The 19,532-nt window shown below is 44.9% G+C and overlaps 1 protein-coding gene across 6 annotated transcripts; it reads right to left on the bottom strand.

The window, feature by feature from the left end:
- Positions 1-13: 13 nt before the first annotated feature.
- CAP1 (cyclase associated actin cytoskeleton regulatory protein 1) lies at positions 14-19,221 on the bottom strand. 6 transcript variants are annotated; one of them, XM_043505992.1, is made up of 14 exons: positions 19,107-19,155; positions 16,188-16,192; positions 12,333-12,445; positions 10,773-10,873; positions 9,952-10,029; positions 7,736-7,879; positions 7,563-7,648; positions 6,307-6,412; positions 6,017-6,194; positions 5,118-5,308; positions 4,757-4,880; positions 2,825-2,907; positions 2,148-2,291; positions 14-1,406 (listed from the first exon to the last, which is right to left on the bottom strand). In XM_043505992.1, exons 3-14 carry the CDS (start codon positions 12,433-12,435, stop codon positions 1,323-1,325), a joined length of 1,422 nt encoding a protein of 473 aa, XP_043361927.1. In that variant the 5' UTR covers positions 12,436-12,445; positions 16,188-16,192; positions 19,107-19,155; the 3' UTR covers positions 14-1,322. The 6 variants fall into 6 exon arrangements, with proteins under 6 accessions (XP_043361927.1, XP_038233207.1, XP_043361925.1 ...); XM_038377279.2 differs by lacking the exon at positions 16,188-16,192 and having other exon boundaries at positions 19,107-19,221; XM_043505990.1 differs by lacking the exon at positions 16,188-16,192 and having other exon boundaries at positions 12,333-12,447; positions 19,119-19,180.
- Between the last annotated feature and the right edge of the window lie 311 nt (positions 19,222-19,532).

Genomic DNA, 19,532 nt, shown 5'->3' with positions numbered 1-19,532 from the left:
ACAAAGACTAGTGTAAGGAGCAGGTTGGCATGAACTTTATTCTAATCTTCTGTATAATTTTAAGTACATAAGAAAGGCTTTTTTCTCCCCCACGAGCCTCAGGAGAAGATGAGTACAAGTTACAGGGCAGTCTCAAAATAAAAAAAGATTGCATATTTTGTGAGTTTCATCCTAGAGAAAAAACCATTGGACAATGTACAGAGGAAATGCAGTCGGATATGCTGATGCCACCAGAAACAGGGAAACACGAAGGTCAAGCATATGCAGCTCCCTTTTCAGATCAATGCAGCCCTGGAAAAGAGGCTGCAAGCCTCCAGCAGAGTATAGAGCCAAGCAACAGGGGAAGGGGAGAGGCTGAGAACAGTTTCACATTAAATAGTAACTAAGCATGAGTGAGGATGAACGCTGGAACTGACTTAGTCGAACTCTTGTTTACAAATCAAATACTGAATTTCAAATGAAGAAGCATCCCTCACTAGGAAGGAGAGACAGGTTCAGAAGAACTGTCTTGGAAGACTGAACTTGAGTTCAGCTGCTTAGAAGGACCCCCTTGGGTGAAGATCCCTTTTGGAGAAGGGCTCATAGGGAAATGGAAACTTCAGCTTCTAACCCTGGACAGACAGCAGAGTGGATCATTTACTCCAGTGCAGTCTTCTATGGCCCCTGTTTACTGCAAAGCTCCCCATCATGGCACAAAGAGAATTACACAGGGCAAATAGGAGTGTTGAAAGGGAAACTCAAGGTGGAATGTTACACGCCCAGTCCTCAGCCTTTGGTCCAGCAAAGCCATCCCCCATATCTTGTAATGCCACTGACGGATTAGTACACATCACTGGAGTTAGTAGCAGCTCATAGTACCTTCCTGAAACATACCTGCCAGCTCAACTTACCAAGCTGGGAACTACAGACCTGATAAGGACACCATTATGTCAATTCAAATAGGGACAACATTCCTTTCTCACATAAACAATTTGTCTGAAGATAACACAATACAAACCCATGGAACAATCTGAAAGCCAACCACCAATCCTGGCTCTGAAGTTTGCCAGGAGTCAGACATGATTGATTGGTGTGGTTAGATCTGACAAGAGGGGGATGATGCACCTTCCTGCTGATAGATGCAGATGATCAACTGACCCACCACCCTACACCAAATCCCAGCCCAAGGTATTTCAGTGAAGGCAGGTAGCTGTGTCTCTCAGGTAGAAGACAGAGAAGCAGTTTGAGAGCAGAAAGGTACAGGAAATCTAAGAGAATCATCTGAAAGCAGATTTGTCCCACAGCCAGGGCAAGGGGAGGCACAAGTCCCAATGCCATTCTGCTTAACCAGCAATTTCCGTCACACTGGTAACCAGCTTCTTTCCATTCCACAGGGACTTGAACTGTTCAGGGATAGGGAACTCGTTCTGGAGGGTGAAAGAAATCTGTAGTGAAAAGTCTAGTCTTTCATATAAGCCGGAGACTATTTCTGTCCCACCTAGCCTGACAAACCTAGTGACAGACAAAGAATCATTTGCACTGCGCTAGGAAGTTACTATCCCTCTTTAGTGTTTTGAGCACTGCAGACATGTCATTTGGGACACAGGCAAAAAGAACGGACAAAATTTGATTTAAAATCCAAATAAAGACCAAGAACTGGTTTGGCAAGTAGATAATACATTTAGCAAGTCACAGCTTTTTTTAGAAGATTAAACTGAACAAGTCTAAAGTTAATATCACACTGTTACCATAGCCACATTTCATTCCTCATGGGACCTAGGAGGGTCGAGGGTTACTTCCAACAATAGTGTGTTCATAGTAAGTGCCATCTGGTTAGGAGCTAGTGAATTTGGCTTCAGAGAAGACAGATCAAGGGAAGACACCTACATCTTAAGTTTGATGGGTTTCAAGAATCCATCATATAAAGGGTGGAATCTGGGGCAGTACCTAGATACCAGAGAAGGGCTCTATTGGCAGGTCCTTCAATGAACATCCTTCACTGGGAGGGGTTAGTTTTTGTCTCAGTAAGACAATGGAACAAGATGAGACCTGACGCGACACCATGCTGCTTAATCGCTCTGATTCCTGCTGTTGATCAAAGCCCGCCCCTCTGTTCACTCCGCCCCTTACAGCTCTCTCCACGCATTTCAGGAAGAGGAAACACTTACAAAGTCACCACTCTCTGTGGGTATGAGGACATTCATCTCTGAAGACTTGGCACTGACAATCTCACAGTCTAGGGAGTTCTTGCTCAGATACACGTGGCATCCATCTGTCTTGTTGATGGAAATTGTTGGCACTTTACCTATTACCTAGTGAGGAAAACATACGGAGGTAGTTACAGTAGCATCTGCTTATCCCAGGGAACCACTATAGTTCACTGTTTTACATTATCCTCCAGGGATTAAGTCTTCTACACTGAACTCTACCATATCTCTGGAGGGAAGCAAGTATTAACTTTGTTCCACGGAAGACTAATGGAAGTTGAGCAACTTGCCCATCACCACAAATGGAATGTTGGGATGGAAATTAGAACAGACTCCTACCCTCAGCCCCTTGCTTTAGCTACTAGATTACACTGCCTTCCTTAGGATGGATAATCCATCCAGAATCTATGCTCAGTATGAGGAGTTTGTTTTCCATTCTGCAAGCCTGTTTAGACAGCTTGATCCAGTGCTGTTTGAAAACCCCTACATGGAAGGAGTTTGATGCGTTTTCTAAAGAGTCTTCATCATTAGATTGTGTCCTGCGAAGTGAACCGCCAGACCTGTTAAGGCACCACAACATAATGCAGGGCAGAGTTCTATACAGTCAGTCAGTCACAAGGAGGGTTGTGGGTAGTTACCTGAACTTTAATGTCCCTGCAGTTTATGATCTCCACGATGCCCACCACATCATCAAACACCAGACCTAGCTTCTTACAGTTATCTGCAGGGGAGAAAGAAAAGAGCTCATAGTACTACAACTCCCACTCCAGATCCAGCCCTTTGATGTGCCAGCATGCAGAAAACACCTAAAACACCATCCTAGCCACTATGGATGTAGAAGCCTCTACACCAACATTCCACACAAAGATGGACTACAAGCCGTCAGGAACAGTATCCCTGATAATGTCACGGCTAACCTGGTGGCTGAACTTTGTGACTTTGTCCTCACCCATAACTATTTCACATTTGGGGACAATGTATACCTTCAAATCAGCGGCACTGCGATGGGTACCCGCATGGCCCCACAGTATGCCAACATTTTTATGGCCGACTTAGAACAACACTTCCTCAGCTCTCGTCCCCTAATGCCCCTACTTTACTTGCGCTACATTGATGACATCTTCATCATCTGGACCCATGGAAAAGAAGCTCTTGAGGAATTCCACCATGATTTCAACAATTTCCATCCCACCATCAACCTCAGCCTGGACCAGTCCACCCAAGAGATCCACTTCCTGGACACTACGGTGCTAATAGATGATGGTCACATAAACACCACCCTACATCGGAAATCTACTGACCGCTATTCCTACCTACATGCCTCTAGCTTTCATCCAGATCACACCACACGATCCATTGTCTACAGCCAAGCTCTACGATATAACCGCATTTGCTCCAACCCCTCAGACAGAGACAAACATCTACAAGATCTCTATCATGCAATACAATATACAATACCCACCTGCTGAAGTGAAGAAACAGATTGACAGAGCCAGAAGAGTACCCAGAAGTCACTTACTACAGGACAAGCCCAACAAAGAAAATAACAGAACGCCACTAGCCATCACCTTCAGCCCCCAACTAAAACCTCTCCAACGCATCATCAAGGATCTACAACCTATCCTGAAGGATGACCCATCACTCTCACAGATCTTGGGAGACAGGCCAGTCCTTGCATACAGACAGCCCCCCAACCTGAAGCAAATACTCACCAGCAACCACACAACAGAACCACTAACCCAGGAACCTATCCTTGCAATAAAGCCCGTTGCCAACTCTGTCCACATATCTATTCAGGGGACACCATCATAGGGCCTAATCACATCAGCTACACTATATGCCATCATGTGCCAGCAATGCCCCTCTGCCATGTACATTGGTCACACTGGACAGTCTCTACGTAAAAGAATAAATGGACACAAAAATCAGACGTCAAGAATTATAACATTCAAAAACCAGTCAGAGAACACTTCAGTCTCTCCGGTCACACGATTACAGACCTGAGAGTGGCTATCCTTCAACAAAAAAACTTCAAAGACAGACTCCAATGAGAGACTGCTGAATTGGAATTAATTTGAAAACTGGATACAATTAACTTAGGCTTGAATAGAGACTGGGAGTGGATCGGTCATTACTTAAAGTAAAACTATTTCAGTGGTAATATCATAGCCAATGAAGTTAATCTGAGGTGAGATTATTGCTATTTCCCCATGTTACTTCTCCCCCCACCCCACCCCCCACTGTTCCTCAGACGTTCTTGTTAACTGCTGGAAATGGCCCACCTTGATTATCACCACAAAAGGTTTTCCTCCCCCCCCCCTTCCTGCTGGTAAAGCTCATCTTAAGTGATCACTGTCTTTACAGTGTGTATGATAAAACCCATTGTTTCATGTTCTCTGTGTGTGTATATAAATCTCCCCACAGTATTTTCCACTGAATGCATCCGATGAAGTGAGCTGTAGCTCACGGAAGCTTATGCTCAAATAAATTTGTTAGTCTCTAAGGTGCCACAAGTACTCCTTTTCTTTTTAGCATGCAAAAGGCCAGCCCATTTGGACCACAGCACTTACCCACTGTGATGGAGTTGATTTTGCCCTTGATGTGGAGTGTACTGTTCATGCAGTTGTATATATATGCTACCTGCTTCAGTTCTGTGTCACTGATCACCAGATTGGAGGCCTTATCCTGGTTTTCCTGAAAAGGGGTGACAAATACCAGTTACTCTCATTTTCCTAAAGAGCTACAGAGTGAAGTGTGGAGGTGTCATGTCACCTTCTCTCCTCTGAAGAATTCACAAGGCTTCAGAGAGGACTTGTTCCTTCAAGCTGACACCTTCTAGTTATTTCAAATGAAAGATGTTTGTGGGCCATCTTCTGCTATTGAATTCCCATCGCTCTAGCAGCCAGTCTGGACGGTCACAGGGACACTCACCACTCTCCATTTCTTGCCCTCCAGCTCTAGCATCGCCGGTTCCTTCTTTGGGGATGATTTTTTGGGTGGGTTAGCTGCACAGGCTGGTTTGGGAGCAGTGAATGGTTTGGGTCCTGTTCGGACAGGGCCACCTTGATTCTTCAGCCCTGGGTTCTTGTGAGTCTTCATATCATCTGGAACATGTTTCAGGGCTACAAGAGAAACCACTGTTACTCCAGGCATCATTTGGTTGGCTAAAGTTACTAGGTGTGCAAGATCCAAGTTTAACAAGCACCAGAAGTCAGCAGCTATTACAAGAGCAGTCTGCTGAATTCTGAGGACCCATAAAACAAGTTCTCTTCCTCAAGAGTTTATGATCCACATTGAACTGGGCAACAAGAAAGATCCCCATGAAGAAAGGGACGTGGAGGAAAGGTAAGTGCTTTTAGCATTTAATGATATGAGATTGAGAGCTAAATTTTAAGTGTTATGTTTAGAACTAGAGCCAGAATTCCACAGCTGTTTCACTCTCTGTAGGGAAGATGCAAATCTAGGTCCAAGTTTTCATGAGCTTTGTTTCACCCACATTTCACTGGGTAATTGAACATTGAGCAAATGGTAATTTGTGTACAGGTTTGCACATGCAAAATTCTCCTCCCCTACCTCCCAGCTAGTTTTTAAACTATAATGTCCTAACCATGCTCCTTTGTGTATCTGATGTTCTGAGCAGCCCAAACCCATTCATCCTGGGAACGCTATTAAGTAGGAGAACTCTTCCTGCATCCCAGAAGTAGCTTTTTAGGGTTTGCAGATAAGTGACCCAGAAACCCATGCAGACTTAACCTAGAATGTTTTATTTTGTTGACCTACTAGCCAAATGGCTGCCCACCACCAGCCTTCAAGTTGCCCAGATTGCTTACCAGAGGTAATGCCTTCTCCCTGATTGATCTGGGCAAACAGTGCTGAGCGCGAAACAGAGTCATCTGAACCAGAGTTTGTGGGGCCTGGAGCAGGAGGCGGGGGAGGACCAGGTGGTGGAGGAGCAGCACCAGTAGGGGGTGCTGCAGGTGCATTGCCCATCTCTTTTGCTATAGGACCCTGTAAAAGAGGGAGTTAAACTTGTATGATCACTACTTGCTGCAACAGTCCCCGTAACATTAGATTCCCTAGGTTAGGAAGTATTGATTGCCAACATACAGTCAGCACTCACCATTTTGCTCCAGGTCAGCCCAGTGGTGTGATACTCTTTGATGTATGCCTGCAGCTCTGACCAGATACTCAGATAAGCTTTCACCCAGTCCACATGTTTCTTATCTCTAAGGGGACAAAGATAAACACAAGCTAAGTAGTGCAAGTTATTATCTAGGAAAGATCTGAAGCCATGTGGCTGTAACTGGATCATTAAATTTCCCTGTCCCCTAGTTTGCAAAGATTATTTGGAGTTGAGTAGCAATACCAATGCAAGGAGAGAGCAAATGGCTACAATCCCCAGCCCTGAGGATGAGCAATTAGACAGTGAGCAATTAGACAGTGGGGCGTTCGTGTCAGTAAGCCAGCCACTGTTGAATGCTAGCCCTCCGCACCTAGTCAGAGGTCCAGACTGCAGAACAAAAACACCTGCAACAAACTAAACTCTACTGGGTGATGCTCAGTTGGCATAACACATTGGAAAGACGTCTTACTGCGTAGGGGAAAAAAGCTAAGAGGGTTACTGGATGGAGTGAACACACGAGGGATGCCAATGTACTTGCTACCATCGATTTGCCCAATATCATAAAACTAAGAAAACCTGTCACAGTCTATACATTTATGGGAACGTAGCTGTTTCTGAAGCTGAGGTGTATTAAACACACCCTGCCACTGCCAAAGGAAAGGAGTGGTATGTTTACTAGGCAAGGCTTCAGGGATGTCTTGGAGGGGTCATCTTTCTTGATGGTTCAGCTTGCATTAGGGCTTTGTTCACAGCTGTTTGATTTCCACATTCTGAAGATCAATTAAGGGGATAGGGCACTAGCTAGAACTTGGGAGACCCAGCTTCAATTCGCTGCTCTGCTACAGACCTCTGGCAAGTCACTTACTCTCCCTGCCTCAGTTCCACATTTGTACAATAGGGATAACAGCACTGCCTCACAGGAGCATTGGGAGGATAACTACATTAAAGGCTGTGAAACACTTTGTGGTCTACTGATGAAAGGCTCGTACATAAGAGCTAGGTATTGTTTAACTTTAAATGATTTGGCTGAAGCAGGCAGGGTTCTCTCAGGTTAAATGGTGCATTTGTAAGGTGCAATACCAGACCAGCACTGCAGATGCTGATCTCTGGAACCAAGGTATTTTATTATCTTAATCCTTCAGGACTGCATGCTAGGAGGGCCACATGCACCTCCACAGTTAGATCAAGGGACTGAAATTTCAGTATTTAGCTGTCTGCATCCCTCCTGCTTTGCAGAGTGAAGCTGAACCTACACATCCTTGTATTCCTTGAGGACCCGGTTGGTGTAAAACATGGCCGCATCCGTCATTTCCTTCACATAGGGTCCAGGCTTTGGGGCCTAGAGAAGATACAACATATTAGAACCAGGGGCTGTTGCAGTTGCAATCCCGCCCCCGCCCCCTCCACAACCCACTGTAGTCCTTACCATAGCCACCCAGCCTAGTGCCGGGATGCTCTCACTGACAGCTGATAGGTGATTGAACAGTTTGCTGCCACGATTTTTCTCCCGGAAGTTCTGCACCACCTGGATTTGCTCTGAAATGGGTTTCAGTAGCGTTGAGAAGTTATTCTGCAACACGGAAGGGGATGGGTGGCAAACAGAGACAGCCATTCTTAGATGGATTCCAATTGGCACAAGCCTAAGCTACAGCTCTTGTACAAGCTTTGTATTGCCAGTGTTCCAGTTACAGCCCCCGCTCCCCACGCTCCTCCTGTAGTGAAGTCAGAGTTTTGTGTTGGACTAGTGCTATGGAAGTATGCCAGAAATTGTGACTAATGCAGAAGCCAAGAGGCACTTTAAGACAAGTCTCATCAATAATGAGGACAGAAATATCCTTTGAGAGATTCTGTAGTATTCAGATGCTTTTCAAATTGCTTTGCTGTCTTGGTTTACAGGTTCATTACAAACCAATTCGCACTACTATCTAAACTTGATAGGGTAAGTTAAAGAGAAAAAGAGTTGGACTTTCAATCAAGTTACTTCTGTGAATTCAATTCAAACCCTTAATTTTTTTTTAATGCTTAAATATTCACAAAGTGTCTTGCTCGGCAGTGTCTATTCAGAGATTTGGACATAGGAAATCAGCTGCTCAGAAGCAGCTTTCCCAGGTCATTTGGTTGGTCTGCTCTACTACAGGACAAACTTTAATAGCTTGAACCATATCAGAGATGGTCTTGTAGTAGTAGGATTTTATGTTTGTGTGGACAACCTCTTTTCCATCATACATTGTGATCATACATCTCACTGTGTCAGCAGCAATATATATGGAGTATAATATAGGCACATTTTACATTTCATATTATAATATAGGCACAGTTCTTTAAGTGCAGAGAGTGTTGCGTCTTTAAGAAGAGTCTGTTTGCGCTCTTCATTTCATTGTTCTTTCCTATCTGCTCAGGTGTAGATGGAAAGGAGGCCAGCTAGCTCTCTCGGACCACCAGCAAGTACTCCTGGCTACAGTTTGGGAAGCTCTGATCTAGAGCCATGATCGGGGAAGGGTATGCTTGAGTAAACAAGCTTTAGTGAGTTCAAGTATTTGGCATATGAAACAAGAATGTGCCTGCTCTAGAATTGACTAGAGGCCTGCAAGACGTCCTTTACAAAAAGCTATCTACGAATTAAAGGCTACGAGTAAGCCACTCTAAACAAGGCTTCCTTGTCTCAGATCTGTTGAATTGGTAAATGGGTTCCTGGACTGAAGGCCTTCTATGCAGACTTCTGTCCCCTAGGCAGTCTGGTTTAAGAGGGGAACAGAACCCTGAAGATGTACGGTGATACTGTACTTTGCAACAAAAGGGGAAGCAGCACAGAAATCCTGAAGTAGCATTAGCAGAGGTAGTAGTTGTCCCACTGGGACATTGCAAGGAAGGGCTAAGGTGCATAACATATCACTAGATATGTCAAGGTATTAGTAGAAGAAAACCAATGCATGCAGGATCAGACTCCCCTTCCAGTCAGAGAAGCTGCAGCATGGGGGAAATTATTGATCTGCATACTAAGGAAAACTGACCCTACAACTCTAGCCATTATTCGGATATCACAGTATCGAGCCAGACACCTATGCTACCTAGGTAAGAATCTTCGGTGTAATGCTGTGAGGACTTATGAACACTGTATAATCTAAGTATCGTCGACTCTATTCCCAGCACTGTTCCCATCTCACAGGTTTGGTTCTGTAATTCATGGCTTAACAAATAGGCACTGCATCTAATATAGATGCCAAGTGAAATATGAGCCAAGTACAGGCTGGCTGGTATGAGAAGGAGCCACCTGTGCATTGTACAAGCTTAGGTAGTTATGGCAAATCCATAAAATACTCAGCATTTTTTACTAGTTTCAGTGAATCTTGAGTCAGTTTCTGGAATTTGTTGGTCTCTAAGGTGCCACAAGTACTCCTTTTCTTTTTGGGAATACAGACTAACATGGCTGCTACTCCGAAACCTTTCTGGAACTAGACTCTGTGCACGCTACTCTGATCAGAAGAGTGCTAACTCATGGACAAGGGCGTCAATTCCACTCCAGATAGGTTTCTTTAGGAGCAATTTTAAGGGCCCAGATTTCTCAGCTTTTGCTGTTTCCCTCCCGATTAGCCAAGATCTATGCAGCTCTGAGTGACCTATGTTAGGATTCTCCAGACTTACGGCTGACGGCTGCTGACATTGCGATGAGGTCACCAGGAGAACCCTCTCAGTCATCAGGCCTGTATGGACCATTTCAGCCTTATAAGGAAGGGAGGAGGAAAAACAAAAACAAAAACCAATGACATATTGTTTACACAGACAAAAAAGATGCTCCAGTGGTCAGTGTGCTAGCCTGGGATTCAGGAGATGCGGATTCAATTCCCTGCTCATTACAGATGTTCTGAGTGACCTTGGGCCTCTCACTGTTTCAGTTCCCTATTTGTAAAATGCGGATAATAGTGTTTCCCTACCTAATGGGGCATTGCAAAGATAAATGTAGAATAGATTGTGAGGTGGTCAAATACTATGGTAATGGGGGCCATAGAACATAGCTAGACAGAACAATGTAACTACACATAGATATCAGGAGTATTTACAGGGACCGGTTCATCTTTTTGGCCTCCCTTGCATGGTTTAGTTGTGAAGACAGCTGATTCTGGGCTGTCTGGTCTGGTTTTTAATTTATACAACAGCCCCTATTCTTGGAGAGAAGTTCAATAAAAATTGATGAGTCAGGATAGACAAGACAAGAATTTACCAACACTGAAATTGGGCAGTTCTGTTCCCACTTAGAGGGATACACAATAGAGAGGTAGATGGAGATCTCCCGTGGGTTATCCAGGGATCTACACCTGTGTTGAATCCTCCAAGATTAGTACTTTGCTCTAGGGAATGGGGAAAGGGAGGCAAAGCTCAACAACTTCTCTTATTCAGCCCTTAAAAGTCTAGAGCGGTGGTCAGCCATATATTTACAACATGGGAAAAGAACGCTAAATCCTTACATGTTTCTGAACGTCGCCACCAATGTCTTTGCTGATCTTCATATATTCTGCTACTGGACCAGCCAGGACAGTGTCGAAAGCTTGAACATACTCAGCTATTCCTGTGGAAACAGAACAGAGCGCAGTGTTAAGGGGCAGCAGATGGACTCAGACTGGAAGTATCTGGGAATATTTTCAGCAAATACTGCCACTCTCCTTACACTGAAGTTTTGCAGAGCACTTTGTGAGTAGCATTGTGCAGGTCAGAGTGTACAGGAATTCCTCACTTAACATCCTCCTGGTTAATGTTGTTATGTTGCTGATCAATTAGAGAACATGCTCATTTAAAGTTGCACAATGCTCCCTTATAACGTGGTTTGGCAGTCGCCGGCTTTGTCCACTGCTTGCAGAAAGAGCAGCCCATTGGAGCTAGCTTGTGGGGAATCAGGGAGGGTCAGCAGCCCCCCTCACCCCCCCCCCCATCAGATACTGCTCCTCTAAATTCCCTGTGCAGCAGCCGCCCTTGGGCTATCAATTGCCAGGCAGTTCAGCTGTGCCTCCCCCCATTGCCATGTGCTGCTCCTGCCCTCTGCCTTGGAGCTGCTCTTGCTAGGCAGGCGGAGGGGAGAAGAGGGGTGCTAATGTCAGGGTGTCCCCCTCCCCCCCTCTGCTCCTGTACCCCCATCTCCACAGCGCAGAGGGTATGGGACAGGACAGGGCTCAGGACGGAGGGAACTTGCTGGCAGCAGCTGCTGTCTCAACTTGCTGATCTACTTAAAAAGGCAGTGTACTTAGAGTGGGGTGAGCGTACTTAAAGGGGCAATGCGCACCTCACACACAAGGGTGTATGTCTCTGTCTCTCTCTCTGTCATGCTGTCTCCCCTCTCTCCATTTGTGCTGCCATGTGAGGCTACATTAACAATGGGAGTGCTAGTTCGTCATTTAGCAGCAAGGCATTCCCTGGGAAATATCCCACCCTCTGACTCCACCTCAACCAAGCTTCACAATCATCATTGCTGTGTACAGAATTAAATTATTTAAAACTTATACTGTGTATGTCTGTGTGTGATTATTATATATATGTCTTGTCTAGCGAAAAAATTTCCCTGGAACCTACCCCCCCATAAGAATTAATGTAAATGGGGAAATTGGATTACTTAACATGGTTTCACTTAAAGTAGCATTTTTCAGGAACATAACTACAGCATTAAGCGAGGAGTTACTGTATATGTGGTGCTGCTGCTAATCCTCAAGCATGCAGATGGATGCTGGTCTAAATGTACTTTTGCTTAAGAAAGAAGCAGCTTGGCTGTAAGGAGACAAGGGAAGTAGTGCACCCACAGGAAGTTCTTGTTTTAACAGTACAGTAACCACAGGCCCCCCTGCATTTGTGTGCATCTCGGCATGATATCTGCGTGAAATTCACTTCCCCTCCTGGTACAGCTATTCAGGCTTACACAACATCAGCTTGCATTTTCTGCAGGGCATCTTCCAGAATTGGTACTTTCAGTGTCTAGTACGGCTGATGTCAATTGTACGTGTTCAGTATTGATACAGGGATTTGCAGCAGACGGTCCCTACCTTTGGAAGAGCCATCTCCATACATGCCAGGGCTTTGGGACACAGCTTCCAAGCGACCCACAGCCTTCTCCAACCGCTCAACCAGGCTTTGCATATCTGTCATTGCTCACCACCTGCAGAGACAGATTACTCACAATTAGCTCCTCACGCACATCATCAGAATGCTCAATATTCTGATGGGCTTACTTAGCATTCTGAATGTTAGTCATTCCCCAGTCAGAGGGGGAATCTTATTCTAGTCTCACATCACCCAATTTAGGCATTTTAGACCATGTAGCACGCTTACCTATTGTTCAGATAACTCTTTTGATAGCCCAGCTGCCAGAATCCATCAGAGGGCTCCACTGGCCAATCCATAATGGCCAAATTACTACTGCATAGTAATTCATAGCATATCCATGTTAGACTGACAAGGAGAACATCCAGATATTTTGTTGTAAGTGCTCAGATACCATGGCGGTAGGTGAGGTATAAGACCCTGCACAGAATACAGGAAAACTGACCACAGCTCTGATTATGACCATAAGTGACTTGTAGTACAATTTATTTGAGCATAAGCTTTCGTGAGCTACAGCTCACTTCATCGGATGCATTTGGTGCATCCGATGAAGTGAGCTGTAGCTCACGAAAGCTTATGCTCAAATAAATTTGTTAGTCTCTAAGGTGCCACAAGTACTCCTTTTCTTTTTGTGAATACAGACTAACACGGCTGCTACTCTGAAACTTGTAGTATGATTGCTATCAAAGGGTTGGTTCTTTTTCTACATGTGTAACGGCTTTGCTAGAAAGAGTTAATTGCAGATAAGATCCGGCAGTTTTGATTCCGCAAATACATTTGAGGTGGCCACACCCACCCCTGAATTCCAAGACTCCCGCAATGTCTCAACCCACAGAATTAGCATGCTAAACCAAGATATCCCTGGCACAAGCCAAGACAAGCAGCTGCACGGGAGCAGAATGCGAAGCTGCTTCTGAAACAATGCGTCCCCTGTTAATACTTTCTATCTATCCTGGGGGAACTAGTCTCCCAGCGATGGACCAGGGTGATTTAGGCACATTAGTCATTTAAGAGAAATACAATAAAACTTTCTATTAGCTCCTGCCCTGCTCAGCACCAGAGAGCTTCAGAGTTCACCCTCTGAACACTAACCCAAAGGGAATGCAGGGAGGGGTCAGCAAGCAGCCAGCCACACGCTTCCATCTCATCACCAGACATTAAGACATTTTGAAGCATGAATCACAATTGCAGCCTGAACACATAACTTCCTTTTATTGCAGACGGCCTCCAGAGCTCAGAACCTTAACAGGAAGAATTTTACCTTCAGTCACTGGCTCCAACATACTTAAAAGGGAAACTAGATTTGTTTGGCTCTATTTAAAAAGCTCAGAATAGATCCGCCTTGTAAATCAGACTTGGATTTTAACTAGTTTTGCTTTTTGTTTGCAAGCCTCCCAAATCGTGCTATAAAATGTTTATTTTCCCCTGTCCCATGGAGGATGCAGGCCAGATCCAGCATTAGTCACAAGGAACACTGATGTCACTAGGAAAAACAAGATCACTTTCATCACTGTTCATATGAAGAATCAGCAAAAGAGCCACTGAAACACGGAAGAAAGCAGGATGGTGTGGGGGTGGAATAGGGGGAGGGGGGTCTGATGCAATGTTCTACCCCAGTATATTTACTCAACTTCAGAGAGGAAGAGAGCAATTTCCTCCTTGGAACAGCCTCTCCTCTAGTTCACTATAGAAAGGTGTTTCTATATATATATATATAAGGTGTATCAGCAGCTACTAGACAAGTTACAGCAAGAAAGAGTTTAGAGAAGTTTGAGGTGCGTGTGTAATGTTGATCATGCTGCCTACATTAGTGATTAACTCTCGTCTATTTCCTAGGGTGCAGGCTACCAAGCACAGGTTCTCTGTGCTCTACCTCAGCAGGAGGCCCCAGGTACACATGAATCCCACTCTGTACAACAAAGAAGTTGCAGCTCTTGACTCCTCTCCTCCCACCCTGTATTCCAGAAGGAACAAAAAAACCCAAAACCCCAAACCTGCCATCAGTTGTGGATGCTGCACTCCAGAAACTCAGAGAAGCGAGTTCCATACATGTTTTAATGAAGCATGTTTCCAAAAGGGTCTCAGGTTTAGAGAACAGCAAGCAGACAAAGCTGCCATTCTGCACCACTGATCCCTACTCCAGTCCATATGGGGCTCTAATCTGATCAGACCTGTTACCCTGAGTGTCTGTCTGCATTTCAGATAGGGATTATGAACAACATGAAAGAACCCAGATGGAGGGCAATCTCCAGCCCAGAGGAATTCAACATGTTGCAGGCCTGCACACAGCAGAATGCACAACACCCCTCCCAAGTGAGCTGCTGAAACCAGAGCGATATTACTAAAGTTCCCGCAGAATTTCAAGATGAACTCCCTCATTCCTACCACTGATCTGTCAGAATCATCTTGGGCAGCTTGTAGCCTATGCCAGGAAAACCCTACATTCATGGCATTTGAGGTCACTTCTGTGAACCTTGCACCACATGAAGATGAAATTAATTCACCATCTGTTTAGTTGAGATAGACATGGGTACTCTCTGTGTTAGGACACAGCTTATAAAGTAATCACTTTGATTCTGCTGCCACTGCACCAAGTGACAATTGCTGGTGATGTGAACTCCAGAAGGAGTCTGCCACACTTCAGCCAGCCTTCACCAGAACTACATAGCATAGCTCACACTTCTTGCCGCACTCTCTCTTCTACCCTCCAGATGTAAATAGCATCAAGGGTGCTATTTAAATAAAGAGACATCTCATTATACAGACAAGAATCCTACTGATGTTGATTAGAATAGAATCTGCAAACCAGAAACTAAAACTTTGTGAGGAAAAAGATCGTACTATTGCACTGGTTGAGCAGTCATCTAATGTAACGTGAAATGCCGAAACAAAATGTAATAAAATTATAGAATCCAGGATTTATAGATTAATTTGGTTCTCTGAAGTTCTTTACTGCAATGAGATACAAACAAAACTGAGATTCCACTTTCTGTAACAGGGGGTGATACACTGAGACAGAGATAATTTTTGTCCACTGCAATCTGTGTGTCCTGGATAACTTCAAAGTCTTTCTGAACTGAAATCTTAAGTCAAACATCAGGGCTAGCCCTGCGGATAACCAAGAGTTTGAGGTTCAGAGGAGACTCCAACATTGGAGCTATATTCCAGAATTTAGGTTTAGGTCTTGTTTATATGGGAAGTTTTTCAGATGTTGTTGTTCTGTTAATAGTTACAAGTCAAGTCTGCAAGAACCAACTATAACTAGTTTCAGCTCTGTTAGCAGGCCAGTTAAGAACTCATGTTGAACCTCCACGCATTTCACTCTGGCTGAGAGATCAATCCACCTCCAGAGTATCTGAAAATATTTTTGGTTTTAAGCTACTTGCCAACATTAATTAAGATAATTTTCTCAGGGCCTGAAGGTAAACACACCCTGGCACAGACACAGGCCTTCCAACTATACCTAGCAATCTGCCTTGTACAGGACTCAAAACAATAAGAGGTATAACTGCTAATTAATCAAAGAAAAACAATACTGCACCGGAGGGAGTTTTCTATTTTGGGGAGTGTCAGTCAGGGATTGACAGTCTTTCCAATAACCAGACCAAGTCCAATGCTTAGTAAAATAAACAGGTCCGGATATAATCTGTATTGGTTTTGGGAAGTACTTCTAGCTTGGCAGATCAAGATACGAGACTTAATGTTGTTGTCATCTAGTTTAATCATTTTTCAGTATAACTGAATGTTAGTTTTATAACCTCTCAATAGTCCCCCACATGTTAGAGTTAGATGTGCACCTCTGCTCAAATTCACTTTCTGCAAAGTATGAGCGGCCGTGAGCCTCATGTTGCCAACAGCATTAAGAGTTCTTCCTGTTTCCACAGTCCTGAGGAGCTAAGATGGGACAATTAAGTTGAGAAAATAAAAGACTAAGTTGACACTCTCAGCTGACCTCCTGGGAGGTTTCATACTACTTCCGAGATTTGTATCTTCTAAAAGCGTAAGAATCTGTTTCTAACTAGCTGTTCACTACACCATTTGAGTCAGGCTTTACTTGAAGGAAGCAAGACAGTAATCAGAGTTACTGATTTATAGTCTGATGCATCTTGGGAGTTGCCAGACCTAGCAGTGAATACACTGCTACTGCTAGTCCCTGATGGCTGCCAAGACACAAGGTTCTCTAGTCTAAATACTTTTTGACATTTGTCCTGAAATTAAGATATTTAGGGCCAATATCTCGGAATGACAACTTTTTATTTCTGATTTAGAAAGTTATCCCATACTGATATTCTGTTAGATACAAGAGATAAAGTCAACCATGTATTTGGATCTTATTCAGCACTCCTGAGTAACAGCTTCCACTGAAGTCACTAGAAGTTTTACCTGGATAAAAAGTGCCAAATAAACTTCTTAGAAAGAAGTTGTGTTAATAGAGTGAAGTGACTCTGAAGGAATCTTTGTTCACTAGAATTACCTGGATTACAAGATTTGCATTTGTCGAGTACCTTGCTATATTTTCTGTCAGGGCGAATAGTCTAGCACAGATTCCCTCTCTTTAAAATCAGAGTATGTAACCTACACCAAATCTTACAAATAATTTGGAACCTCAACATTTAAGCTAGTTTGACACTGTACTAAATTGTGTGTCATGGATCCAGGACTGAAGGAGTTCTGAATATGCTTCCTTGGATAGAGATTGCTTTGTTTAAAGCTGATAAACCATGGACACAAAAGGCTCCTTAGAAGTTGAGAAGTATTCTAGAGTCCTCAAGATCACACAAAAATCCATTTTAACTTTTCTCCCATTTGATTTTCTTAGAGAAGAATGTTAACTTTTGTTACAACAGGACAGAGTGCTTTTCCTACAATCCAATCCTTCACTCCCATGTATATCTAATCCAGATGTTGGCAACTTCTAGCGTGGTACCAGAAGCTGGCATGACAAATCCTGTGTTTTAGAACACAAGAGCCACTGCTCTGATTTTATGTGACAGTGGAGCAGCATAGTGAAGACATGATGATCAGTTGCATTTTGATCATGAAAGTTAAAACTAAGATTATATCAATTTCACTGTGAAATGGAAGGGTGAGAGGAGAAAACAGCAGTACAGAGAACAAGAGAAAGGGAACATCAGAGTGACATGCAGAGAGGCACCAGTAGTTTGATATAGCTTCCCTGTCCTTATTAAAGGAAAATTCTTCTGGCACTGCAGTAGTAAAAGACATATGCAGTACCGTAGTTGGAATTTGGAGACAGTGCCCAAGTTTGTCTCATGTCTCAAATCTCATGTCTGATTTCAGAGTAGCAGCCGTGTTAGTCTGTATTCGCAAAAAGAAAAGGAGTACTTGTGGCACCTTAGAGACTAGCAAATTTATTTGAGCATAAGCTTTTGTGAGCTACAGCTCACTTATGCTCAAATAAATTTGTTAGTCTCTAAGGTGCCACAAGTACTCCTTTTCTTCTCATGTCTGAATGAGTCATTGAGATACCAATCTCTTTAGTCTACACCTCTGGCTTGCTTTCTAATATGTCAATCTATCACACTACACATCTGCAGAAAGATGAATAGGCATGTGAAATGCCCAGCTTTCAGTTTAATGACTATAGGTCAACAGTGAAGAACTGGCATTCAGAAGAACTAAAGTGAAATCAAGCATGGCAGAGTGGGATCACCACTTTCTAGATTGAGCCAGATTTCGCACAAGGTTTTCACTATAGGATTTTTTCACCACTATTTATATTTACTCCTACTTCAATTCATAGAACAGTGCTAAATGGAGGAAATCAGACCTACACTGTTAGAGCTCTACAGCACTTTACACTGGGATAGTAAGCCTTCCATCTGAAGACTGAAAAATGCTTTATGAATACACACAAATTTAGCAACTCCCCTGCAAAGTATTTGGATCTACTTATTTCAGTAACAGTCAAAAGGATGCACTCTTCCTGTTAAGCTCAGACAGTTTATTTTATTGACAACAGAAGTGTTGCTTACTGCCAACCGTTAGGGCAGGAAGCTGTCCGAGAAGCTCAAACCTCTTTTCCTGACTTAAGGGATGACATCTGTAAGTAAGAGTCTTCATTAAACTGACCATAGCAAGAGAAGCGCATTTATGAATATTTATTACTTATTGAATAGTTAAGTGACCCTGTTTAACTTTGTTTTGTTTCTAGAGTAGCAGATTTCACACACACAACCACCCTCCCACTTCCACGCAAGCCCCTTTAGTCAGAGAAAGCAGCGCATATGAGGACTAAACAGAAGTATTTCCCCTAAAATGATATTCCCAATGAAACTTCATCAATTCTTAACGTGTGACTAGAGAAATCTGCTCAGAGAAGCACCTTAGCGATAGTTATTTGGTTTGGGACAGAAAGTCCTGATCTCCTTGTCCCCCCCCCCCCATGGACCTGGGGGCGGGCCCCGCTCCCCCACCCCCCCCATGGACCTGGGGGCGGGCCCCGCTCCCCCACCCCCCCCATGGACCTGGGGGCGGGCCCCGCTCCCCCACCCCCTCAGGCACCCCCCTGCCCCCCGCAGCCCGGCTGCTCACGCTGCCCCAGCTCCAGGGCAGGGAGCCAGGAGACCCGAGGCCGGCCCCTGCCTGAGCCAGGGCAGCCGAGTGCCACAGGCGGGGAGGGGGCTCTGACCCGCGGCCCGCGCGCCCTACCCGGGCGGGGCCCCCCCAGCCCTGCCGCTGCCTCCCTCACTCACCTCGGCTCGGCTCGGCTCCGCTCGCTGCTCCCGCCGCTTCCGCCCGCAGCCCCGGCCCAGCAGCCCCGCCGCCGCCGCCCGCCACTTCCGGCCTCACCGGAACTACGCGCCGGGGGCGGGCCGGAGGAGGACCACGCCCCTCTCCGGGAAGGCGGCTCGGGATTGGCCAATGAGATGGGGCGAGGTCGTTGGGGGGGGGGTTACCGCCCTCGTCCCAGGAGGAGGGGGTGGGGTTTATTGACTAAGCCCCCGGGGGGTGGAGTCTGAGCTGGGGGGCTATAGCATGGGACACCCCGGGGGTGGGATTTGAGGTGGGTGGGGGCTACAGGCTGCCCCCCCCCGGGGATGGGATCTGAGGTGGGTGGGGGCTAGAGGCTGGGGCCCCCCCAGGGGTTGGGACCTGAGGTGGGTGGGGGCTACAGGCTG

The sequence above is a fragment of the Dermochelys coriacea genome, chromosome 19 (genome assembly GCF_009764565.3).
Source record: "Dermochelys coriacea isolate rDerCor1 chromosome 19, rDerCor1.pri.v4, whole genome shotgun sequence".
NCBI classification, from domain to species: domain Eukaryota; kingdom Metazoa; phylum Chordata; order Testudines; family Dermochelyidae; genus Dermochelys; species Dermochelys coriacea.
Note: the sequence above shows the minus strand (reverse complement) of the source record. Positions and strands in the feature narration are given on the sequence as shown.